This window comes from Myripristis murdjan, chromosome 24 (genome assembly GCF_902150065.1).
Source record: "Myripristis murdjan chromosome 24, fMyrMur1.1, whole genome shotgun sequence".
Lineage (NCBI taxonomy): Eukaryota > Metazoa > Chordata > Actinopteri > Holocentriformes > Holocentridae > Myripristis > Myripristis murdjan.
Genome location: NC_044003.1, coordinates 30869143 through 30896731, shown reverse-complemented (window position 1 = coordinate 30896731; position 27589 = coordinate 30869143). Strand labels below are relative to the sequence as shown.

The 27589-nt window shown below is 41.5% G+C and overlaps 1 protein-coding gene across 1 annotated transcript; it reads left to right on the top strand.

The window, feature by feature from the left end:
• The first annotated feature begins 1457 nt into the window (after positions 1-1457).
• esrrgb (estrogen-related receptor gamma b) lies at positions 1458-24043 on the top strand. Its single transcript, XM_030046825.1, has 6 exons — positions 1458-1461; positions 1832-1948; positions 13636-13746; positions 14216-14377; positions 20534-20803; positions 23799-24043. The coding sequence occupies exons 1-6, from the start codon at positions 1458-1460 to the stop codon at positions 24041-24043; spliced, it is 909 nt and encodes a 302-aa protein (XP_029902685.1).
• The last annotated feature ends 3546 nt before the right edge of the window (positions 24044-27589 follow it).

Genomic DNA, 27589 nt, shown 5'->3' with positions numbered 1-27589 from the left:
TACCCACACACACACACACACACACACACACACACACCACACACACACACACACACACACACCACCCACCCCATACCCTCACGTCCAGACATACACACACGCAACCGTTGCTGTTATTTTGATACGATTCATGTTTGAGAGCACACTTTATTTAAAAAAAAAAAAAAAAACAGTAAGAGCATTTGAGTCAATTTAAATAGATATAACCCAGCTTAAGTCTTTATTTATATGAAAAGTTGGAGAAAGATTTAAAAAACAAATGTAATTTGATACAATTCATATCTGAAAAAATGTTTTATTTCAAAACTGAGAAAATATAAAGTGAACCGTTGCTGTTATTTTGATGGAATTTATGTTTGAGAACTTACCTTATTCAAAAAGAAGTAAGTGTATCTGAGTGAATTTAAATAGCTATAACCACAGCTTAACTCTATATTTACATGAAAAAAGATTTTACAAGATTACAAGATTTTTCTTTTAAAGTGTAATTTGTTGCAATTCATGTTTGAAAACGTGTTTTATTACAACACTGAAAAAAATATGAAGTGAATCTGACCTCCTATTAATTCATTAACTGGTGAATTTATGACTTATTTGCATTGAGCTGCGTGGATTTAAATGTGCAGGAGCAAAACATATTGCTTTGCGTAAAAATAATATGTTAAAAAAACAAAACAGGAGATGTAGGAAAGCCTATACTATACCCGAGTTGTGCTTTCTCTCGCGTGCTGTAATTCTCCCTCTGCTAACACCTCTCAGTTTAAACGACTTTACCCATCTAAGACCCGCAGCCACCTCTGCCAACGTCCTGGCATGATGCCACGGGCCCCTCACTGCGCATGTGACCCTGCTGGCACCATTGATGCCAGGGATCCTGACAAATGTTGGCACCTTCTCCTTGACCAACAGGGGGTGGAGGAGGAGGAGGGGGGGGGGCTCTGGCAGATCTGCAACAGACAACACTGGTTTGCTGTTTTTAGTTTTTTAGGTACCATTAATACATCTTTGGACTTACGGGACATTGTTTAAACATTCAATCAAGGGATTTGGATACTTGGGAGAGAGTTTGTCATTGGATTCTCGAGGTCCACGTCAACTTCTTTTTCCAGGGGGGCATAATGATCCGGGGCAAAAAAAATATATATATATATCACCGGAATCTATTGAGCAAAAAAGTAACAAAAAAAAAAAAAAAAAACAGTTACATGGTAGCAGATACAATATGTCTGCGTTTCTGGCTGCTTTTGGAACGGAATGATTATGTTGCATAGGAAATATTTCTCATAGTGAGCCAACAACTGTCGAGATGGACTTGAATAAACATCGTGCTTTGCTACATGATATGGGGCCTTAGACCGGCAACTCCAACAGCAGCTCGTGGTCGGCTGTGCGTCCGTCTCGCAGCCCTCGTGCGGTGGAGGGAGGGCAGCTTTCCCATCATCCTTTAGGTAAGAAGGATGGGTTAGAAGAGGTCGCGGTGAGCCTCGCGGAGAGACGCTCTGCATTAATGAAGCTAATTTATCTGTGAATCAAAGTGGGGGTGGGACGGCTGGGGCAGGGAGGTGCTTTTTACATGTCCATCAAAATGCCACTAAACCTCCTCTCTTGAGAGTGTCACATGGGGTCACCTTGGGACAGGTGTGTGTGTGTGTGTGTGTGTGTGTGTGTGTCTTTGTATCTGTTGTTTACAATTTCAATTACGTAAAGCCATCCAGACAAGCTAATTTTTATTTTGTGTTATATTATATACAAAATATTACAGAATTTCTCACAATTTTTTTACATGCACTCACAATTAATTCCGATTTTTTTCCCGCCTAATCTCCTACAGGGAATATTGAGTACAGCTGTCCGGCCACCAATGAATGCGAGATCACCAAAAGGAGACGCAAGTCTTGCCAGGCCTGCCGCTTCATGAAATGCCTCAAAGTTGGCATGCTGAAAGAGGGTGAGTGCTCGTTTTCTCACCTGATCCTTTGTTTGCATTTTGCTCCTTTCATTACCTTTCAGCTGCAGACTTAATGTGTGAGGTTTCAAACACGGGGAATGGACATCCGACTCTGTGGAGCTTAGCTGGGTGACACCTACTCCAACTGCTCGGAACATCATGTGTTACTTGATAACATGATAAAAGTAGGATGACGATGAAGACAACACATTTGTGTTGTCATGTGAAAATGCTGTTGAGGGATCAGTACGGGCTTCTCTGTGGGTCGAGAAAATACTGTGAACCTCATGAAACCCTTTGAAACTCAATAGATGAGCTCAAAAAAGCATGATGGTGAAGCAAAAAAACAAAATTTCCTGAGAAGCTGCCATTTTGGAGATATAAGGCAACAGTGATAAAATGTATAACAGATTTGCTTGTACATATAGAAATAATAAACTCAGTAGATTTCTAACAACTTCTGGCAAATCTGTGTTGATTTGACATCATTTCAGCTTTTGTCTTAAACCTGAAGTTCACTCAAAAACAGGTTTTCTTTGTGTTTAATAGTCTTGGAAGCTTGACTTTGACCTTATAGATTGCTGTTGGTGCCAAATTTGCCACTGCAGCAACGTCTTCTCATTCCCCCACTGACGGGGAGATGCTTGTCCTTACCTCCCTGAAATCTGGTGCTGTGCACGTACGAGCACAATTTGTGACATCCCAAATGAGTGGAGACTATCCGTGTTTTCTATGCAACAAGATTCAAATTGGCGTTTAACTGTTGCAGCTGAGTGGTGATGTTTTGGTGATGTTAAAATGCTGTCCAGTGTTGACAGCAGACAAATGCTGGCCGTTCACCAGAACACTGCACAGTGTTACGCAGAGGCAGCCTGGCGAGTGCTGTGGACTTAAACTTATATATTAAGAAAGAATCTCCCGCCAACATATGTTCAAATCAAAGCTATGACCTCACACACACTGGACCTATGCTAATAAGTTCAGTTACTGTGGCTAATGTTAGCACAATGTTGGCTAAAGTTACACACAGTGGTAATGTTACAGTGAATGCTACCTGCACAATGTTACAGTGCAAAACGGTGGCTAACATCACAGTGCACAGTGTTGCACTGCACAAAGTTACAGCGCACTTGACACGTATGATCAAATTGAGAAATATTTTCAAGCCATCCTCAGTAGTTTATTAAATATTTTTCGAGGAAAAAACATAAATAAATAATTAGTTAACCCTTTATAGGGCACTCATTGAAATACTTTGAAATTCAAAAAAACAACCCTAGACTGTTATTAGAGAACATGACAGGACTTTATTACTTCTATAAAATTTTTCTAAAATTTTCATTTTGTAATAGAAAATCAAAGCCAATGAGATTGGTCAAATGCCACAATCATGTGACCTGGGATGTAGAGCGATCTTTGCTGATTGGCTGGGTGAAGACCAAATGATTATTGAACCAACTGAGACAGGGGATGGGCCTGATATGTAACATTTCTGAAATTACCAAAAATAGTCACTTGCCCTATAAAAGGTTAATAGCCTAAACACAGAATTTTTCTAAGGATTTAGAGTACATGTGGAGGGGGTCAGCAGTGCTCAGACAGGAGCAGTGGCCGTGGCCTCGGGGAGACACCGGTGACATCACCCACAAGGCCTAGCTCTCCAGCTCTCCACAGCCTGCTGACCACTCAGCTCAGACCAGGGCAAACCTGCTGAGCTGGTCCTTCCTACCAAGTCGGACTGAGGAGAGAAGTGTAACAGTACTCTTGAAAAGCACAAGCCGTTCCCTTAAGACTTCCCTCCCATGGGCTCTCTCTCTCTCTCCCTCTCTCTCTCTCTCTCTCTCTCCATCCCGCGCCCCCCTCCAACCCCCCCTCCCTTTGACTCTCCCTTTCTCTCTCCGTCCCCCTCCCTCTCCCTCTCTCCTGCCCGGCGTATTGATCCACTAAATGCTTTCCGAACATCCCACCTCACTTCCTGCATGTGTTGTTTCTCCTCCACTGAGAGACCTTTGGGAGTACAGAGGGAAAATCTAGCCAATAGATTTTTTTTTTTTTTTTCCAAAGGAGGAGGTGGCTTTTCTTTTCTTCTTTTTTTTCTTTGATATTTGTATGATTAACTTTAAGAACCACTTTAAAAGACATATGAAGATCCATGGCACATTAAGGATACTGTCGCAACATGTCAACAACAGCAGGTCCTTACAAAAACCTTAGCATTTCTTAAATTCAGTTTTATAAATATTAGGCCTTAAATGTAATTTATGAGGTCTTAATTTCCACATGAACTTTTTATCATATTTAATTTATCCATCTTCTAATGTCCTTTTGTAAATATTTGTCAAGCCCGTCCACATGAAAGTAAACATTTCTGATGTTGCAAAATTTTAAACCTCTATACTCACATGCTGCACTTAGGAAAGCCTGTTGTACATTAATATAACTCATTTTATACTTACTCATATATAATACTTTTACATGCACACAAGAAACCAGATCATTCTTTAGCACCTGTAGAGAGAAGTCTACAAAAATCCTAGGACTTTGCTATCCAAAGTTTTGCATTTATATAAAAATAATAGTCCTGGTTAGATTAATTCCAGAGGCAGCAGCTGAAGGAGAATTACAATTATCTAGTCAGTAAGCGACCATATTCCTACCTAAAACTGACCCCAACATAAGACCAAATCTACAGTTCTTACCTTCACATTTGCTGCAGTGCTCATTTGAGTAGGAAAAAAAAAAGTATTAAATCATGTTAAAAATTTACCCTGAAAAGGTCTTAAAAATCATTAAGTATAATGCTTTGATACTTATATACACCCTGAGCAAAAGTTGTCCCAATACTGGAGTTCAACCAACTGCCAGCCATATTTATTGTATAATAAATGTCCTAATATAAAAAAGAACATTTAAAGAATTTGTTTATGGGCTTGGCCTGGAGATGCAACAGTGATAAGTTTGCAAAAAACCACAGACATAGAACCAGTTTCATTGTGCTCTGCCAGAGCTAAACGCGTCTCATGACAGAAGGCAACAGCAGTTAAGTGCAGTCTGCTCCGGTAACCTAAGCTTGGATGTCAGGGTCTTAGTAGACACCCACTAATATAACTCACCTTTCGTGATGTAGGGCTGTTTGTCAGTCTCATAATGAAGGGTCGTCCACTGTATTGCCATAGCAACCCTGTTTATGCGCCTAGCATTTTCTCAGCAGTCTAATGTCTTCATCCTATCCCAGACATCTCACACCAATGCTTCGACCTGCAGCCAAAACAGATAATGTTGCAATATAAAGCTGCAACTATTAGAGGAAAAAAAGGTTGTGCATTGTCTGCAGCAGGCCGTGCTAAGCCGGCGGTGTGGACAGATTCCATAGCCTCCACTGCCCACCGCTCTCGAGACGCAGCATCAGAGCCGCCGCCACGAGTTGCGCGGTAGGTGATTCCCTGGAAGTGACAGCATACAATTAAAAGGAAAAAGGACATTTAATCGCAGCACAGCACTGTGCCTTGGCCTCTCGCAGACTTGGGGGGGCTTTGATCATGGTATCAGTGGGGGATCGAGGCCTGCTCTACTTCACGTAATGAGATCACTGTAGAACAAGTGGCCGAGGGCTGGTCATGGAAAAGGAATAATCACATACTGAAAGATGAATGCAGGAGATATATATAAGGCAGTCGGGTCTTGAGACAACAAGAAGACATAACTAACAACAACATATTGACTGGATAAATGAAAATGGGAACGCATTGAAAATGGAAAAGATAATTTCGGCATTGGTAAATTATAGGATAATTTATTTATTATGGAAACTTGATATTTTATTCAAATTTATGATCATCTGTGTGATTATTGGTGTACAGACAGGCACAGAATCCTCAGGGAAGTCACTTTGAAAGCATAGTTTTCTAAGTTGACAATTACTTCACACTGGGAGAAGTTGAAATATAGCAGCATAACTAAAGCCACTTAGAAAAAGTAGTTCAGATTACATTGTAATAAAGGACCAAATTGGCAGTGAAATAGAAAATGCTAACAAAATGTATCTGCAAAAAGTGTCGCCTTGATTACCCTTGATGACTTACTTCTCTACCTATAAATAAGTAAAATAAATAAATAGTACTTGGAAAATGAAAGGAGTCTCACTAATTAATGACATTAAAAGGCAAAAACATGATGTAAAAAGCCAAAATATTAAGTTAACTTTCTGAATTGCAATTGAATTACCAGCAAACTACAAGTTTAATTTCTTGTAGTGAAAAAATACTCCTCAGCACTGCACATTTTTCTGTCTTGCATGTATTGAATACCCTGCTATTTATTTCTTTAAGGCTTTCCTTTTCCATGGCTCACCAACCTTCCTTGCAGACAGCCAACAGGCCTGTTTGTAGTTGCTACAGTACAACAATATCATATGAAATGCATTACACTATAGAAGGTGCTGATAGAGCTTATGCCATCAGTCTTTCTACATGTATCTAATATTTCCAGCAGGAGCCTAGTTCCTAGTTCTTTTCTGAGCATGTCATCCTGAATTATAAAGTGCCAGCTGCCAGGGTTAGACTAGTGCCATTGGTGGTGGGGCAGCCTGCCCCCCCGCCCCCGTAACACCCGGCACTAATCATCTGACCACCCTCAGTTCCCACCTCGGGCCTTACAGAGTCCATTTGGGTGGCTGTGGTTGAGCTTGGAGAGGCATGGAAGTACAAAAAAAATCCAAAAGCACAGTTCATCTGGGAATGGGACGGGTACAATGAGTGAGTAGATACAATCAGGCTATTGATGAGGGAGTGTGAAGTTATCCCACATGGACTCTTAAGCAAGGGAAGGCGTCTGATGTATATTAGGACTGCCTGATTGCTGTTGCACATCTGATGTGTGCATCCTCTAGTGTGGATGAGTGAGTGCATGTAATGTAAGAATGTATGTGTTTAATTCATAATTCATCTCATATAAGAGCAAACTCATATGAAACTGAAAAACACCGTGGATGACAGGCTCCTTTCCAAATCAGGCTTTATTGCCTTGCTGCGGCACAGTGCCTGGATCTGGGTGGGAGGCAGTGGGCGGTTCTCTGATAAAACCAGCCTCGCTCATTGGCCCCTCAAATGTCTGGCTGAGTCTGATAAAAGGTCACAAGCTCAATGGAAAAACTCTCACGTAATTATAACTTGCAGAAGGTATGGTGTCACTCCCTTTTGCCAGCACTCGGTGCCCATAGCTAATGGCTGTGCTAATACCTCATAGCATTATTGTATGGGCTTTAATGTGGGGAAAAAAAACACTGAACCAAATTTGGGTTTCTCCATAGGTTATCCATCAATCATATGATTATGTTAAGAGATTAACATGATAAAAGGTATGTGCTACTGTTCTGTAGGTAAACTGTTGCAGATACTGATTTTCTTTCATGTAATTCATTTTTTTTAACTAAATAGTTAGAACAGTGGGGGTCTTGTAGGGGGTCTTTTAGTGGCTTCCAGGGGGTCCTCAGCAAAATGTGGAGTCCTTTAATTTAACTACTATTTCCTTAGAAACTCTCACAGTGTAGAAAATGTCTGAGGAATCACTTAAACATTTTCTTCTTTCTAGTTTAATCTCAACAGGATTTGTCAGTGTTCAGGTGTGACAGCTTAACAGGTTAGCCCTTTGAAACTTTCATCTCTGTCAAAAACACGGGGAAAACAGGTGATCAGCCAAATGGCAAAACACAGAAACACCAGCAAAAAATGCATAAAATAAAATAAAATAAAATAAAATAAATACAGGGTGACCCAAAAAAACAGGAACTTTTTAACAATCCAATAAAACCAAGAGTCATGGAAGAAAAATATTTTATTCATAGTAATTGAAACCTGAAAACATGCCATTTAAGAAACAATGATGGAATTTTCGTTTTTTAAAAATTGTGCTGCCACTTGCTTATGTCTGCCAATACGCACTTCAAAAATTCCCGTTTTTTTTTTTTTTGGGTCACCCTGTATTAATAGAATAAATAAATCACAGGAAAATTACTAGAATATCAGCACTAAAAATCTAAAATAATGAAAACTATATTTAGAACTATTAAATGATATACTTAAAGGTCAGATCAGTGAAGCTGGAACAACGTTAGATTTCTTTCACTCTAGCTCAAATGTTTATTCTGAAGTTAATGCCAGCTAATTTTGGTATCCACCTATCCCAGTGTTTCTGTGGTGTATTCTGTTCTGGGGGCTGCGGGGGGGAGTTTCTGACACCGCTGTAATGTGGTGGATGAATGCAAGTGGCCAGACTATTTTGGCAACCTACACCGCTGTCTCGCACTCGGCCCAACCACAGATAGGAATCAGCAGTCTTTCCTGAGCGAACGTGGTTAGCGGGGTAACATTACAGCCTTATTTTCCTCGAGCCACATACACAAAAGATTAGTAAAGCCATATCCAATATCACAGACTGTCAGGTCCCTTCCCAATCAATAGGCTTAGATCAGAAGCCAATCTATACGCCCAGATTACATCATCAAAATAAAGATATAGCAAAAGTCTGTACTGTATCCCCGCCGATAGTCTTGCCCGTTTAAACAACAACAAAAAAAAAGACAGCTTATGTTTTGTCTACAAGTTTATTTCCCCATTGCTCAACCCACATCTGTATACTCAAGGGGGATGAACTGTAAGGACAGAATGCTATGTGAGCCCTTGGCACTTGCGTTTTTTTCCCCTTGTTGTACCACAAGTCTGTTTATACATCAGCGCATGTATGGGGCCTTGTGTGCTTTTAAGGGCGTCAAAGTAGCAGGCAGACTCTGCGCCCACCCGGAGGGTCTGGGTTGGCCTGTCCTCACTGTCTGGCAGGTGATAGATCAGACACGGAGGCTAACACGTGTTCCTCTGAAGAAGGGGATTTAGCGAGGTGTTGACCCCTTTACAACCCACTCTGACTACACACACACACACACACTCGCCACACAACACACACTCACATTCTCATGTACACACACGCCAAATGTATATCACCCCTGACAAGTGACATGGAATAGCACCCTGAGGAACAAGCTTCCTGCTGGCACCCCTCTCTCTTTCTCGCTCTCTCTCCCTTACTTTCTCGGTGTCTCTCTCTCTCTCTCTGTTTCGCCCTCACTAACACACAAATGTGTGCGAACACCATGCAGCCCGTTAAACACATGCCATGCCAATACATCAGGGACGCCGAATCGACCCAGCCATCTCCAGCTGTGCAGATGTTTTCGATTACCAGCACATTTGTGGTCAGGGTGGCTCTGTAATATGCGGTAATACCCCCTTCTGGACACGGTAGCTCAGATTTATGAAAAGTGTAAAACATGATAAAGAGAAGGATGCCAGTGTGCACTGTCATGGGAGAACAACCGCAGCTTTGTGTTGTCAGCCCATCGAGGGTTAGAGCAGGTGGAACGCCATCTTGATGTCCCCACCCCCCACCCCCCTCTTCCTCGTCCCATGCCCATTTTTCACCAGGCCTCCCTCCCTTCTCTCCATCCCACACAGACTCCACACAATCAAACAAACGCTGTCCGGTGCTTACAGCGATCCGCGGGCCGCTAGATGTTAAGCAGGATCCCTATGCCTTGAAAGGGGCCAGCGGCGGCCATGTACAAGGGGGGGCATATGCTGCATCCCTCTGATTTTTCCCAGCTAAAATAGGGTCCTCCTAATCTCCCTTTGGCAGTGTTAGCCAGCCAGCCCATTCTGACACATTCTCTAGAAAGAAGCGCCTCTGACAGGTGAGGCGCTCAAAATAGTTGTTCGAGACACAGCCATGCACGCGCACACATATGCGCACGCACGCACACACACACACACACACACAAGCATGATACGTACGCTGCAAAACACACACATACAAAGAAAATAACACATGACACCCACTGGCAGCCACACAAAGCAAAAACAGGCACTTCACCGGGAATGCACTTCAAGGTAGAGCGGGTCAATACAGATATCGAATGTGAAAGGGAAGCCGGGGGTCAGGTGGCCCTAAAGATTGCTCCACGCCGGTGCTTCTCAACTGTTCTGTCCTCAGGATCCACATTCATCCGCGGCCGTTAAGTCACGGTCCACACATTGGCTCATTGAAAGCCGTTCAGTGTGATTGTGCAAAATGAAGTACAGTAATCAGCAATGCTCTCTTACACTGGGAACCCTGTGAAAGTTAAATGAAATTCCCTCTGTTTTGCTATGTAGTTCGTTAGTTAGTTAGTCAGTTACTTATTTAGTTATTTATTTCCTTTTTTTTTTTTTAAGATTGCTATTTTGGACAGTGAAGAGGGATTTTTTTTTGTTTTGTTTCAGACAGCAGACCTTAATCTAATGAACAAGCCTTCCAATGCAGCATAAATTACATGTTTTTTTTTTCATGTCAAATTTCATGGGCTACAGCAGCTATTTCAGTGCTTTACAGTTTTTTCATTTTTTCTTGGATTTTGTAAAATCTATTTTTACACTTAAAATATTGATGTGTTTTTAATTATTTTATTACTTTTTCTTACTTTTGTGTTGTAAAAAAATTATTTTTTGGTATTGCATTTTTTTATACTTTTTAACAAATGTTTCTAGACTGTGTTGGGGAAATGGTAGTTCAAAATAAAAGAGCTGTACTGGAGACAGACATATTTTTTTTGTTTTTATTTGATGAAGTGGGCCAGTATGCCTGAGGACCACTCACAATTGACCTGAAGGTCCACTTTTGCTCTACGCAAACACACCTCATCTTTTACACACACACACACACACACACACACACACACACACACACACATATACATACTCATGCCCAGAGCAAGGAGGGACTGTTACCCAATAACCTTGCGCCCCAGCCCCATCTCTGCAGTAAAACAGTCATGTGCATAGATCTTGCCGAGCTTACAACACACACACCCTCTATCCATATTTTAGCTGCCACACTTTAGGGGGCCTGCAACCGTAAAAAATGGAGCTGGATGCTTTTAAGATGATCTGCTTGCCCGTCTGGCCCCCATGACATACTCAAGGCTCCCTCACAACCAGGACGCAGGCTCTGGCCTGGGCGGCATTGTCTTGAAGCACATAGGGCACTGCGGTTTGGGCCTGAGAGGTGTGGAATGTGGTGGGGATGATGACACAAGCCCAGAACCCCCCCCTTCCCCCACTCCCCATCCCTCCTCCCGTCCAAGGGCCTCATCCAGCTGTCTTGTTGTGGTCAGATTCTCAGTACTGGACTGTATCACATGGGGAGGAGATAATCCTGCGCTGGTTGGATCAGGCACTGGCCGGGACGGGGAGGGCTGTCAGGGGCAGGAGATGCGTACTCTCTTTGCTGAGGATGAGAAAGACAGAGAGAAATCCAGCCAAAAACAGCAGCTTTGTGTGTGTATGTGTGTGTGTTTTTTCTCTCTTTCCTTTTCCTCTCCATTCTGTATCAGTTTTAAGCCTTTTTTTTCTTCCCCCTTGTTCATCCTGTTTTTCCGCTTTGTCCCCTCCGGTCTCTGCTGCTAGCTTTGCTGCTAAGCTGTAAACTGAAACTGGTTAGCACTGAGCTCTTAATTCTTGTCAGCGTCTATTAATTATGGACCAGTTGGATGTTCCAGTTCAAACAGCCCCCGCGGATCTTGGAATTCTGACTCCGGCTGTTTGGTCACTTGTCACTTGTCGCAGCCGCATGACCCTGCAGCTCACCGCAGGGAGGCCAGTGTGTGTGTGTGTGTTGTGTGTTCATGCACGTGTATGCATTTGTGGATGGCTGTAGATGTCAGGGACAAAAAGAGCAACAATTCACTGTCACTTAAGTTGACAAGTCTATGTTATGTAGATTTAAGGGATACACCTGCTTAATGTATTTTTGTATGTGACAAGCTTATTGTTTTGGAAGCCTTCACTACCTGCATATCCCCTTGTACATTAGGCCTGTGTGTATCATTAAACAGAGAGGACGTATTAAATTTATTTAAATATCCGGGGTGCAGTGTACAGTTTCCTTGAAGCACTATAAATAATTACAAATTTACTTTAAGCAAGAGTAATAGTAAAAACAACTACTAAAGCTCCATCTATCCCAAACCCAGTTCCTAGCCGCCTAACTGACTAATTAAAACCACATCCACATGTGTTCAAAGAACAAGAAGTCTATTTGCAAGCCTTATTGATTACTTTAAGGCATACAAATGGAAAGCTGTGTTAGGAGAGGGGCTCTCGATTTAGCTTCAATCTGCCAGGCATAAAATGATCTCACTGTGTTTGCTGGGAAGAATGAGCTCCCTCTGGGCATGGTGGGTAATTAGGTTAGTGGATAGTCGGTGTCAGGAAATTGAAAGACCATCCTAATCGGATTCTTTTGTTTCCAGGGGAATCAAAGGAATTTATATGAGTCACTGGGAAATCTCACACAACTCAATTCCACTTGACCATGTAAAATCTGTTTACTCTCCCTTTCTGCGCAAACAACTTTTAATACGAGAGTGTGACGCCCGCACATGAAGTGCATTTGATGCTGCCCGTGTCCCCTGAAATGGCTTTGAAGATAATCCCAGATATTTCATGTTTGTATACTAACTAGATACTTACACTCTTCCACAGTTAACGAGAAAGTATCGAGCAGCCCCTCCCGTCAGTCAGAAGGTTAAAAGTGAAGGAATCAAACTCAGCTGTCCCAGTTACAGAATATGCATATGACCATAAATTAACCACTTTAATAAAAGGTCTTTGCCTTCTAAATGGGATTACTATACAGTGGTAAACAAAGTGCACAATCCCATTACTTGAGTCGAAGTATAGATACTCCTTGACACATATTACTCCACTACAAGTGAAAGTAGTACTGGAGTCGTTGATGAACATACTTAAATATTCAGAAGTACATTTTCTTTTTAATATCAGTGCATTGCTATATTGTTTTCACAGTCGATTTGCAGAACCTCGTAACTCTCTGAAACCACCTAATGAATGCGCTGACTTGCATGTAGAAGCACTCTGCTACATAACTGTACTTTCCACCGCTGGGTTAGTCATTTGCACACTGGTTGCAAAATGGAATGGATGCGTTTTATTTTGAAAGATGAAGATGTCTTGTTTGCACTTGTTTCACCGAGCTGGATGATGTATTTCTGCTTTTATGAAGTGGAGTCAAAAGTAGAATATTTGTCTTTGAAATGTGGTGGAGTAAAACTTAAACATTTCCAAAAAAAAAAAAAAAAAAAAGACGAATACACAAGTAAAGTACAGATACTCAAAAAATGTACTTAAGTACAGTGCTCAAAATGTACTTTGTTACTGTTAGTGTACAATGGTTATGTTTATACATATCCAGTTAGAAATATGTTATTGTCAAAAAAAAAAAAAAAAAAAAAAAAAAAACATTAGGTGCTGTGCTGTAAAAGTTGGTTAGTTGTAGTTGTATTCAGAATGAGATTGTACTGAAATCCTTAACAGAGAATTATGTTATGTTTCCCAATAATGTCAGAGGCACCACTGAACAGGTTGTACTAACACTCCAATTAGTGGTGTATAAATATGGTCATAGTAATAGCATGAAATGTACTTTGTTAAAGAAATCAGATGTATTTTAAACCATATCTTTACTATTCTGTTTTATTCTCTACTATTTAATTGTGGTCAATCATCTGTAACCGAGTTTTACTTCGCAGTATTCCTGAGTGTGTTTTGTTTTGCTGATATTAATAAGATGGTACTCTGCAGGTGTGCGTCTGGACCGGGTGAGAGGGGGGCGACAGAAGTACAAGCGGAGGTTGGACACAGAGAATGGGGCCTACCTTGGCCTCACGATCCCCCCGCCTGCCAAAAAACCATGTGAGTCACTCAAGTTTGTCTGTCTGTCTGTCTCAGTCCAGTGCTGCACTCTTGGCTTGTACCGCAGAGTCGCTTCATTTGTACAGAGCATTGTGTAGAGTTCATCTGTATAGAGGCTTTGTTTAGAATTTATCGCAGCAAATTTGCATGGTGCAAATAGAAGCTTGTATATAATATATCTTTTTGAGTTGTTCTTGTAGAGTCCTGCACTTTAAGGTTTTTTGTGTTGCTCAAGGGCACTTCAGCACAGACAGACCTTAGCTGTCTTCTGCATAGTGTGCTGGCTGGTATAAGTGAAGTTCCTTAAGCCCAAAAGATTTCATTTCCTCCTCTATTGCTACTCATCAGCTCCACACAGCTATATAGATATTATTTTTCAGTGATTAAAAGCGTACTTTGTCAGAGAGATTTATTGTAACAAAAGCTTCCTTGTCCCTCCATCTACCCTCCATTAATGTCTCTCTTACAGTGACGAAAATTGTTTCCCATTTGCTGGTGGTGGAGCCAGAGAAGATCTATGCCATGCCTGACCCCACCATGCCCGACGGGGACATCAAGGCCCTGACCACGCTGTGTGACTTGGCTGATCGCGAGCTGGTGGTCATCATCGGCTGGGCAAAGCATATCCCAGGTAGAGAGGCACAACTAAACACGATAGGGACGCGAGGAAAAATCACAGCTCTCACGCTTTTAGCGAAATAAGAAAGTAGATCCACATTTGCTGAAATCACACACTCTGAGAATATTGAAGTGGAACACTGATTGTTGCGCACACAAATATGCTTATACACATACAGAGAGAAGGAGACACACACACACGCACACACACACACAGGATAATTAACATCTGCTACTCATCTGCACCTAAGGGAGAAGCTAGTCCCATATTCTAAAATCTAATCAATAAAGAGCAGCTGAAACCTTTGATTTGACTGGGTGGGGTGGGAGAGTCTGGGGGTGGGATCCACCCCTATGTCAATGTATTCCATTTCCATCCCAGACTTAAAGAAGGCAATCCTCTTACTTACTTAAGGAGACTACACAGAGCCTGTGTGGTAAAATTGATTTATTTAGGGAAATACTTATTTCTCCCGTCCATGCTGACGAATTCTTAAATACAACTTGTTATTTAAAAATGCTTAGATCTTTTTTCTTTTCATGTCTATACATTTTTTTTTTTAAAGAAGAAAACACTTTTGAACCAAATATGTTTAAAGGGAACACAGGCAGCACTAAAAGAAATGAATCTAATTGATCAAATGAACACATGCCAATGCCCAAAATGACACTGGCAGCCAATTCAATATGTTGCTGTAGACGCGCCACATATTGTTACTGCAACAGCCCGGCTTCGATTTCTGACTCAGGCCATTTGCTGCATGTCACCCCCACACTCTATGCTGTCTTTCTCGTCTATTTCTGCTGTCACTGTCCAATAAAGAAAAAATATCTTACCCTTCAAAAAAGCCATAGTTTGATACAAATACTCTCGGCCCTCTCCTGTTCTGAGGAAAAAACTTTTTCCACTTTGAAGTTTCTGAATGGCATTTACCTCTTTTTGTAAATTAATATCTTCACTGTGGCTGATAATATAGCTATTGGACTTAAGTTCTTTTTTACCTGTTGAATTCCTTTTATTGTCTCATTTCCCCGCTGGTTCAACTCTAGGCAGCTGGTTAGCTCTCCGACCTGCCCAAGGTTACCACTAATCACTGATCTGTGGTCAGATTTACCTTTGACTCCTTAATTAATGCAGTTTGGTGTGGGTGACAGTGTGTTGATCTTAGCCCTGCCCTGGAAATCTCAGTAGATTGGAGCTCCAAATCCACAGGGGAATTTCGTAGTCTGATTATGAGATTAGGCTGCGGAGTGACCCTGGGGAAGCAAGCAGGGGTGCTGGCTCACCTCTCTGGAGTTTACACTGCAAACAGGGACAGAGGGAGCATCACTGACCCAGATGCCCACTTACCTAACTGACCTCTTTCTTATGCAGTGTCTTCAAAATGTAGATGTGTGTCGATGTCTGTTTTTTTTTTTTATTATTATTTACTTCAAATATATCTTTTTCTGGGAGAGAAAAGGAGGACAAATTAAGGAAATACTATCACATCTTGCAATACAGGCATACATATTTTTTGGACTTCAGTCTCAAAAGAAAAAAAAAAATCCACATTCTGTCTTTACCTATTGATCTTGTGTGCTGTGAAGATCTAAATCCAGACCTGACAAGGGGAGCACATAGATATTAAATGCAGAAGTGACACTCTGGGGACGTTTTACCCTGGGCCACCGGGTCAGAATGTCACCAAGAGACGATTAAGACAAAAGGGGTCCCTACAGTTTAACAGTCCACTCCTACCATTACACTCATAGCCCACTGCGCAAATGGCTTTAACGATGAGGTAATAAGAGTCATTACCACCAATCGCTCCATTAATGTAAAAGTCCTTCAACGCCCAAATGCAGAGACCTGGCAAGAAACATGCAATGTGTGATAGTGTTTGTGTTGCTCTTTGTCAGTATGAAAAAATGTATATATTCACGTTTCTGCTAATCTTTTTAAGTAAGCAGTCATACTTAAGAACTCTGATATCATTTTTCCTCACTTTGGTTTCCATTCATTCTACTACAGTATGAAAATTAACTTCAAACCTTCTTCACACCAGTATTCCATCACCATAATAAAAATCCTCCAATTTAGTTTTCCTAAAAGCAGCAGAACTGTTGTGTTTTCATGACTTGAAACTGGGAGTGAAACAGTCCCTCCACCAGGGAAAATAGTCCCCTGGGAAACTTTGTTTTACACAGCCAATTATCAGTTCTGTGGTTTATGAATGGCGACGACTTCATTAACTGCAGAAGCAGAACATCTTAAGGTGGATGTTGTAACCAAAAAAATCATATTTAAAATTCAAAGGATTTTGATATTATTTATGATTTGATTGATGTATATTGTGAAATCAACATATCAAACATCAGACATTAGAAATCCTGGTGTAGTCCTTTTATATTATTAATATTTATATTAATTTTGTGCAGAAAAGCTGGATGTGTGACAGCTGCAGGACACATTGCAACTTTCTGTGATGTAGTATGTCTCCAATGTACAGTGTTTCTCTTACTGTAAAAGCAAATGTACTGGCTGTTAATATAAGTAAATAAATTTTGCCACTGTGAGCAAAACTTGGCCACCAGCTAGTGCCACAGCTGTGTGGAGACATGTTATCCTTGTGCGTGAGTGACGGCAGCCCGAGTTCAACATGTTTGCGTGGACGGCTGTAACTCATCGGCCAGCAGCCACTCGCTGGATGTTACACTTACACACACTGTCATGAAATGGGAAGAAGAACTGCCGCAAGGGTTGTCAGGGTCAGAGGTGGTCACTAATTTGTGCAACTGCTAACACGCACTGGCTCAGACACATCCGCTGCATGTCTACATTTACATGCTAGGCAAAGGCATTCAGCGACACACTGTAATGTTCGCTCCGTTCAAAGCATCTCCTTGTCCCTCTCTCATATTTTTTTCTCTGTTTCTCTGTCATTCACATACACAGACTCTCTCAACCATCATATCTCTCCCTCACACACACACACACACTTTCTCTTCCTTGTTCTCTTGCTCCCCTGACTCTCCCCCTCCTACTCCTCCTGCTCATATAGGGCCCTCTAGTCTCATTATTACCTCTGTCTTTTTATTAGGCCCATTAGGGCTCTTAGGAGGCCTGTAATGATACTAAATGAATAGAGAGTGAACTGCTGTCTCTTGTAGACCCAGCTCTCAATGACAGCTTCAAGCTTCACTGCCGACTACTCAGTCACTCGAATGTACTGAATAGGAATTCAATTACTTATCTGATCTGTACCTGTACTGTACAGTTGCATTGCTGGAACAGGGTTTTTTTTTTGTCTTCCACAGGGATAAAAACAATACCTCACATTGCTTTGTGTTTTGAGGCTTCAGTGCCTTATCATAGAAATAGACTGGTATAGCGTTTGTGAAAAGCATTGATATACCACATTAGCAGCTGGACGGGGTGCCAGATACAGAATTAAATTGCAAGAAGAACGCAGCAAATTATTAAATCTTTTTTTTATATATATATATACTTTTCATTTTCAATCACTGAGTTTCTGCAAAGATATTAATTGTGTTGCTCTAAATGCAATGAAAAGCTGCGTTATTCCTGGTCTCTTCCCATGCTTTTTGCCACTGCAAGGGAAGGAAACAAGGGAGACAGAAGATGTAGACATTCCCCAGTTTGCTCGATATTGTGTCATGTTTGGTCAAACGGCAGTAAATCAGTGGGGTGAAATATTGATATTTCATCAGGGAGAATCACCCTCCACAGCGACACTTAACTCAGCCACCTCCGGGCGCCGCACCTGAAGCTCTGGGGCAACCCCCAGGGATCCAGGAAGTCACTCCATCACTTCAGTAAATCGAGTGGAAAGAAAAAAAAAAAAAAAAAAAAAAAACAGGCTGCGGAAAGAGAAAGGAATGATGAAGAAAAGAATGAGCTGGTTGAAGTTGGTGACAGATAGTTGAGTGTTCTTTCACACCATGTATAAAACAATGTCGTGCAAAAGAAAACATTGCCAAATGAGCAAATGTTGTTTCTCCGGTAGACCTTACAAGAAGCTCAGTTTATTGCATATGAAGCCGCCATTCATATGCATGAATAATCATATTTTTCATGCATTCCTCTGTTATGAATAATCTTAGGGAAATCATACAGTCATATTAATTTTAACTTACTTTGGACTGCAAATATTCCTTTTTCTAGAAAAGTGCCATACGAAGGTTTATAGTCGATGATGTTATTATTGTAAAAGCCACCAACATAGGAAAGAATTTTCTTGCACATGTTGCAAAATGTGATTCTAGCAGAAATTGAGAGTAGATTCATGAATTCCTGATGCAGCTTACAGTATCTACATTGTGTGGTCCAATAGCCCTCCCATCCCCCTACTAAACGTGTACCAGATGTCCTCCATCAACTGTCTGTTTGTCAGATCTGAGGCTTGGATCGATCCCCTTTCGCATTTGGTGGACTGATTACAATCTACTAATCAATGACACCCCCAGCACTCTTTTCTCTCTCTCTCCCTCTCTCTCTCTCTCTCTCTCTCTCTCTCTCTCTCTCTCTCTCTGTCTGTCTCCCTCTCCCTCACTCTCTCTCTCTCCCCATCGTTTTCACTATTTGCTTGATAAGAGCCATTGGGAGGGCCTCTTTTAAGTCAACCTGCCCCATTCCCATCCATGCAACCTCAGATTTAAGTAAGCAGAGTGGTGGGTTCAAGGCCCTGGTCAATAGCCCCAGTCACCTTCCTATTCACCATCGAGAGGTGAAAGGTATTGTAGTGGTTGAAGTCCTTTCAGCAGTCTGTCTGTTTGATGTGGTGTGTGTGAATGTTAGTGTAGAGAGTTGATGGGTCAACCTGTCACGGAGAAGGTGCAGGTATTGTTACCCTGAGTTCAGAAGGTCGAACACCAGACTAAAGGATGAGGACGGGTTATAGGGGAAAAAAACACATTTGCCTTTTTGTATTTTTTTTCTCGACTGTGGTGGATTAGCGAAATATTTCTGGTAATGAAACCATATATCAGGGTTATCAAACTTTTTCATGTTCCTGACCCCAAGTTGACTTATATGACTCTTACGTCACAATACTTGTGTTCAGTATTAAATGCTTGCTTGCAGTCACTTTTCACAAGCATTTAAGCACAAGCATCACAGACCTTTAAAAATACCATTTTCTGCTTTATTATTATTATAATTGTTGTTGTTGGTTGTTTGTTCTCTTTTTTTTTTTTTTTTGCTAATTTGCTGATCGCTTTTTTCATGTTTTTTTTAATGAAATCAAGTGAATTTGCACAGGTTTCAAAGGGTTAAACTCTGTAGATGTCATTGTTGAACAATGATAAATCACAGTGTGATTAAACCAAAAAACAAAGAAAATGTTAACATGAGCCCTCATATATTTTCTGCATTGTAACAACTTCCAGTGAATTAAATTACAGTGAAATGAAACTATTCCCCATTTTGCTGAGGACCCCCTGGAAGCCCCTCAAGGACCCCTGGTGGTCCCTAGAGCACACTTTGAAAACCCCTGCCATATGTCACCTCGTAACAACAACAACAACAATAATAATAATGATAATAATAATAATAATAATAATAATTCCAGTAATTGCTTCTCTTACTGAAATAATAAGTAGATGTTGGCAGACAGTGATGCAAACCAGAAGTAATGGTAGCAAGACAGAAGTGGCTTTCATTGCAGCTCATTCAGGAAGTGCAGTTTCTGCAAAATCCTAAAAGGTGGTTTGCATTAATGCTAATAATAATACACTTAGTCCTACTGATTTTGTTGTTGATTTGTCCTCACTAGGGAGTGGATCAGATGTTTCTGCTGGGTAGCAGAACGGCTGACTGTTAACACATGAGGGTTGAACTAGCCAGGGGTCATGTTTCAAAGGTCTTAGCACTTGGTTGATTTATACCCTTCCTTTAAGCCGCCTCGTACAGCGGTCGGCCTCTGTTTCAAGTGCAGCTTTCCTGGAGTCACAGTGCACAGAGCCTTTAGAGCAAATGGAAACCTAAAGGCTGCCAGTTTGTGACAGCGGAATGAGCTTGACAACTTGATCTCATGTTTTGTCATGTTTGTACAGTATCAGCACCCAGAAATACCTGAGCTATCTGGAGGGGAGAGAAAAAATAAATCTTAACTCAGCAAAGCAGCCAAAAATAGTGAAATATATGTTTTTTTGCCTCATTCTGCAGGTTTTTCCACTCTCTCGCTGGCAGACCAGATGAGTCTACTGCAGAGCGCCTGGATGGAGATCCTGGTGCTGAGCATTGTGTTTCGCTCGCTGCCCTGCGAGGAGGAGATCGTGTACGCAGAGGACTACGTGGTGGATGAGGAGCAAGCCAGGCTGTCCGGCCTGCTGGACCTGCACGTTGCCATCCTGCCTCTGGTCCGACGCTACAAGAAGCTGCGCGTGGAAAAGGAGGAGTTTGTCACACTCAAAGCCATTGCCCTTGCCAACTCAGGTAATGTTGCAAATGTAATTATTAATGTACATAGGTGAGCCCAAAACTAACACATGGCACATATCATTTAACAGCAACCATCTATAAATGGTTTGGACACTTGACAGTGAGTGTATAATAGCAAGAAAAAAGTTTAAGCATAAACTTTGTGTCTAAATTTCCTCACAAACTGGAGTAGCTATGCTGCAGTTTGCAAGGAATTATTGGTTTGTTAGTGTTAAATATGGCATTTAATTCAAACAAACAAAGAAGTAAATTCAAAAATTGTCAGGTGATTGTCTATCTTTTGAGCCAATCACTTCTACAATGACTTGTGCATGATAAGATGGGACAAAAAGGTCAGGAACATGGCAATTTAATAAAATACCCTGTGTGTGTGTGCGTGCGCGTGTGTGTGTGTGTGTGTGTGTGCGTGTGAACACGTGTGCATGCATGTCTTTAAGCTCGTGTATCTACATTTTAATTTGTGTGCACACATACATGTTTGAGTGTGTCTCTGCGTGTGTGTGTGTGTGTGTACGCACAGACGCATGCCCGCATATGTGTGTGATTGTCACATTGCGCTCTCATTCTCTCCATCTCCATAACAGTAGCTGCCAGAGCGCCACAGCCGAGGGAGATATATTTAGCATTTCATTAGGAAAACAGGGGCTGTCAATAAAATGTGTTAAGTGGAGTGGAATGAGCGTTGGGGAGCGACGGGCCTCGTTTGTTCCGATGTGAAGATGCCGCGCTCGTATCGACAGTTTGCTTTTCATGAGGCCGGGCCTGTCCCCCCCCCCCACCCCCCCCCCCCACCCCCCCCCCCACCCCTGCTAATCAATGTCTGTTAGGAGTCTTTTCTCCTGCCTGACTGAAAAATGAAAAATGCTGAGCCCAGAGCTTTAGTCTTCAGATGACAAACTCTCCACGGGAGAGTGGGATGCAGTGGGAGGAGAGAGGGAAGGATCAACAGGCAAGAGGGGCGCGGGGGTGGGGAGGGGGACGACAGTGTTTGGAAAGGTAAGGGAGAAGTGTGAGAGAGGAAGGGACCGGTTGAGAGGGAGGCTCAGGGAGGGCGAGAGGGCAGCTTCGGCTCGTTTGAACACTGTCTCGCAGAGCTCCGGCTCCAGGGGTCCTGTGGGTGTGACAGCTGTGGAAATTCATGGCCATTGATTTTGTAATTAGCGGAGTATCGACGGGATTGACGCCAGGCTGCTGACGGATTACATGGAAATTGTTTCTTCAAAGTTAGTTTTGCATTCCGCCCCTAACCTCCTTGAACACGGACCCACACACACATACAAAAAAATGTTCGCGCTCTCCCTGGCATCTACAAACACTCACACACAAGTATTATAAAGTACTCTTTCCCCCTCTCTTCCTCCCTCTCCCTCTCTCTCTCTCTCTTTTCAGACACACACACACACGCGTGCTTGCACAGCCAAACGAGGATCAGATCAGTATTAACATGAAGGTTTCAAATGAAGAGTGCTGGAACACATGTGCGGTCCACATAGCCTACTTAATTTCCCAAGATAGAAACGCAATTTACACAGAAGGCGACTGGTAAAAGAGACTTAATCAGTCAGTTAGGAACATAATTAGCCTTGTACTTTTCCTTTTTTCTGCCTCATTTACACGTTCATACTTCACTCTGCAACTTCGGAGACGCAAAGACAGATTTAATTCACTCAATCACTTCAATCAACCAACAATCTAGTGTGGCTTCGTTTCAGTAACACACACACACAAACTATTCCTTAAATTCAGTTCTCTCACAATTGACATCTTGTTGTGGAAATGATTATTTCCGGTACATCTATCATTCCGTGGATGGTGGATATTAAACACAAATGCTAGTAAATGCTGATTGTTACTCACATCACTGTGAGTCTGTGTAATGAAATTAGCTGAAAGGAAGCCAAGGTGCTTGTCCATTATACCGTATTCTCAGTCAGCCTGTCCTTTGGAGGACAAGCGTATTTTTTTTCCCCCCAACTTGTAGACTTATACATAGAGAGCAGTTTTTAATAAGTCTCAACTGGTTTTATTTTAGAGCCTATACATAAGGGGGCCAACTGCTCTTTCTTATGGAAATGAAGGCCATCTGCCGCCATCATTCAGCTGAACGATATCCTAGTAATGCAGCCATCTGAATTCATTAGCAGGGGGGATGTATGTGGTCCATGATACCAAAAGAAATGAATCTTTTTCCTGTCCCACTGTATATTTATACACCCCTACAGTACCTCTCCCTCTTCCTCTCTCTCTCTCTCTCTGTCTCTCTCTCTCTCTCCCTAGAGTCCTGGCCATGCATAGGCATTTATTTAAGGACCGTCATTAACCACTAACAAGACAAAACCTATCTCTGAAATTGCATATTTGCAAAGACAGGCTGCGGGATTTAAAGCCAGCTAGCGCCACTGCAGAAGGTCTTCTTGTACAGCAGTCGTAGATGTTACAGAAAACGGTCGTCTTGATTCTCATGTTTGGTTTGTTAACCACTTCAATCCTTATTTCCCTCAAATACCCCCTTAAGAAACTTCAGACTTCATACATATTCTGTATTTGCTGGTTGCAATACCGCAGCACTGAAGCTACATCACACTTATAATGAGTGAAATATTCAAACCCAAGATGCCATTGTTTTATGGCTGCAGCTTACAGCAAATATCTCTGTGTCTTGTGTGATCATTTTATAGACGTTTCCCTGTAATTCTGCAGGACATAATTGGTAGTTTTGGAAATCTTGGGATCTCTACTAGAATTTAAAATAAACCTCTATAAGTTTGAACAAAGCCTGGCGGCAAAACAGGGACTGGCAATGTGGAAGTGGTTTTGAGCATCAAAGCAAACAATGTGACTATAATTTGGACATATCTGTGTAGTCTTAAAAATGTGCTATTGGGAAAATAAAACGTCTTTCTTCCTTCCTTCCTTCCATTCTTCCTGCCTATATTTTCCCCTCCTGCCTTCCTCCTCTCTTCCTTTTCCACTACCCCTCTCACTCCAGATTCCATGCATATAGAGGATATCGAGGCGGTGCAAAGGCTGCAGGATTCTCTCCATGAGGCTCTGCAGGACTTTGAGGGCTCCCAACACGCGGAGGACCCTCGGCGGGCGGGCAAGCTGCTAATGACCCTGCCTCTGCTCCGTCAGACCGCCGCCAAGGCCGTTCAGCACTTCTACAGCATCAAGATGCAGGGCAAAGTCCCCATGCACAAACTATTCCTGGAGATGTTGGAGGCCAAGGCTTGACAATTGGGCCCGATATTTGACGGACAGCTGCATCACCCAATCAAGGCGACAGCCAGCCATAAACACGAGGTGGTGTGCCAACTGGCAGTGAAAGGATGAAGCTCGGACTACTCGCTGATTTTAACACCTTCGAAACAGTACTAAACATAAAAATCATAGGGGAAACGAACAACAGTTTTAAAAGGATGAATATCAACCAGATTGATTGTGGGATCACGATAATGTATATAAAGATGTTGTGTACAGAAATCAGGCAACCGAGGTCTTGTTATAACCAGAGACCCATTGCTGTATATCACCTGAAGCTTCTGTGAAATTGTTTCTTATCTTATTTTCATCTCAAAATGGAAGTGTGTTAATATTAATGTCCTAACGAACTGTATGGCTATAAGGCCGCATCTGTTTTTTGGTTGTTTTTTTTTCTTCTTTCTTTCATATTTTCTAATCTCAGTTGTAAAAGCAATAGTCTCTAACTGGTCTACATATAATACGTGTACTGTATATTGTGTGAAATTGCACTGGGTTTGGGGAAGAATTGTTAGACATATTCTTATATTCATCATCAACCTCAAAGAAAGGGGCACCTGCCATGGGTATGTAAGATTCTCGATTTTCCTCGTAACATATTTACCTCGTAGTAGCTTCATTGACTCAGTGGTTATAGTCAACTTGGTGCTTACAGGAGGAAAGTGGTTGGCTGGTGACCGCAACTCACAAAGGGTTTGCACTAAACATCTGGTCTATAAATAATGTGGCAATAATGGGTATTGTCCTAGCAAGCTCTGTCTGGTAGTGTCTGTCAGTGGTTATTACCTTTAGAAGCTCTCTCCCACCCCTCACTGTGTGCTGAGTCTCCGTTCTGTTCAGTGTTCTCCGGAAAGGTTGGCACCTAAAAGGGCTGTAAGGCATACGTCCCAAATGAAGAGCTATATTCTCTGCTGCAAATTGTCGTGAAGATGATATCCTTTGTGGCTTTCCAGAAAGTACGTTTTTATAAGGGTGCGCAGGTTATATTTCCAAAATGTAAGTGTCTTTTTCCTCTTTTTTTCAATAGCCTTTTTGAATTGTTTTTGGTCAAAGGTCAGCACGCTGCAGCCAACAAAACTGTTTTGAGTGAAACTCATCAGAGTCCAGAGCCCTCATGCGTCTGAACACCTCTTTAAAGGATTTTTAAGATTGTGTGTGTGTGTGTGTGTGTGTGTGTGTGTGTGGACTACATGTTAAGTTAATGAGATAAAAGATGCTTTGAGAGAGGCTGCAAATTACCCCTTGGATTTCAAGAGATAGAAAAAAATTATGTTAAAATAGCCCTCATGCCTTAATGAGTGGTGGTGGCATTATTAGGGCTTAATTACTCTTTTTTGAGACAAGTTGCCATATTTGACCAAGTTTTTCACACTATACGAGGGTAAGAAATGGCCAAAACTGAAACATAGCATTCATAGCACTGCATTCATATGCAAATGTAACAAAAATGAAAATAATGAAAATAATTGAATAATAATTCCTCTCCCTCTTCACACCTGTTTTTCATTTAAGACATGACCTTTTTTGAAGCTTTTAAGATGTACGTCGTCCCTCTGCTAATAAGGTTTGCCAGTCAGAGAGTCAACATTGTTACTTAAGTTTCAGAGAATAAGTTGCATTACGCATGAGACTGAAATTTTCTTTTGCAGCTGAACACGTCAGTTTGTTGAGCACAGAATATAGCTCATTGTTGTTCTGTATCTTAAAGTGTTTTTTAGCTGATCTATCCTGGAGGTGCAAATAATTGGCAGTGAATGTACATTTCTGCGTCCACTGGCACTTAAACGCTCACTGAGGTGCACAAACTAACTTACTAAATCCAAACATGTATACCATAAATTATAGTAGAAGTTTAGAGTGTTAATGTCTATAAATCTGTACACCAATTGCCAAACTATTCAAAAGGAAGCAATCCGAATAATATGATACAAGTTATTAATTCTTAGTGAACAAAGTATTGGTAACCAGAGCAGGAACATATTATAAGGTCAAAATAATCCGCTGATAGATTAATCAGCTGCTCTTAGGATATTGTCCCTTGTGAACACTTTAAAGCGGTAGTGTCTTTAAAGTGTAAAGTGCCATTAGCTTCTCATCTACTAGAAGAAAACATAGATGAACCAGTATAAGGCCAAGCAAGCTGCAACTACAGACTTAGTCCAATTTCCCCACTTGAGAAGGTCCCCCACAGGACCAGACCTGAACCGCTATTGAGTCACTGTAATGCAATGCATAGATAATTATAACTCAATACAGTAGAGAATACAAGTCCCACGATGCACTTCTCAAGAAAAAAAAAAAAAAGAAAAAAGAAAACATATAACCAGCTAATTCATCCCCAGTTGAAATTAGGGATGCATCACCTCTGTACAGTAGCAAACCAAAGCATAGTGTCTTAAAGTACTCTCACAGTGAAAAGTAGTTGAGAATCTGAATGTGGGCTCCATGCAAGTAATGCCGACAAAAACTTAGAGAAGCGATAAATGTTGCGTTTTTCAGGCCTGCGAGTGAACCTGATTGTTGTTTTCCACACTGGAATTATGGAATGTTGTTTGTACTGACTCCATGGTTGGACCTTCATTCTGCTGAGCACCCAGCTGTCCATCCATTTTTCATTTTTTTTTTTTTTTTTTTAGACTTACACGTGTGATGACTACACATCGTGGCTAGCTTTTACATTTTTAATTTAGTCACTAGTTGCATTTGCTGCACATTTCCTTGTCAGTATGAGACACTGTTTTGGAAGTTGCCATGAAACAGTTGGTTGCAAAAGAAAGCGTGGACTTTCTTGTTGCTCCGACTTTTTAAAAAAAAATGTGCTCCGTTACTTGCTGTTGTGCTGGCCTTGCAAGTTATTTACAAAAGGCTTTTTTTGCAGCGGCCATTTTGACATGGTAAATACAGGTGTCACTAATGAGATTAATTAAGGGTGTGTTCTGTTTAAGTCTAAGGGAGCCAGGGCCCTGCTGTTGTTCATACTGGCTCACTGGGAAGCCTCTGCTACACTTGAATGGAATAGATCCGCCATTAATATGAGTAGTAACACCTGTGTTTACCTGCTAGATCATGTCAAAATGGCCGCTGTGAAAAAGCCTATTGTGTTGACATCCTAACTGAACCATAACTGAAAGAGATTTAAAAAAAAAAAAAAATGACCTTCCCACCTCTGATCAGAGTTAGTTAACACACCTCTTCTGCTCACTCTGACTGATGGCAGATAATTGTTTCCCAACTTTCCCTTCTCTCAAATTAATATAAGAAAATAAAAGGGAAAAATGCTTAATTTATTTTAAGAGGCTAAAATGGTTCGACTACATCCAATTAATTCTAATTGTCTCCTAAGCTGAAATTCTCAATAGAAATGGAGCAATTAAATTTCTGCTTTGGCTCTACCTTGGGGACAAGAGACATTTTATTTCGGTTGACAGCGGGGAGGGTTTGTCTAAACCTTTTTCAAAGGCGATTTCATGGGCGTCTGTAATAGTTTCACAACAGAATGATCACTGGGCTATGCAAGGC

Bases quoted from the DNA above. Each gene is read 5' to 3' on its own strand.
- esrrgb (XM_030046825.1), top strand. The intron at 1,949-13,635 runs GTGAGTGCTCGT...GGTACTCTGCAG, and splicing joins AGTTGGCATGCTGAAAGAGG to GTGTGCGTCTGGACCGGGTG. The intron at 20,804-23,798 runs GTAATGTTGCAA...CTCTCACTCCAG, and splicing joins CATTGCCCTTGCCAACTCAG to ATTCCATGCATATAGAGGAT.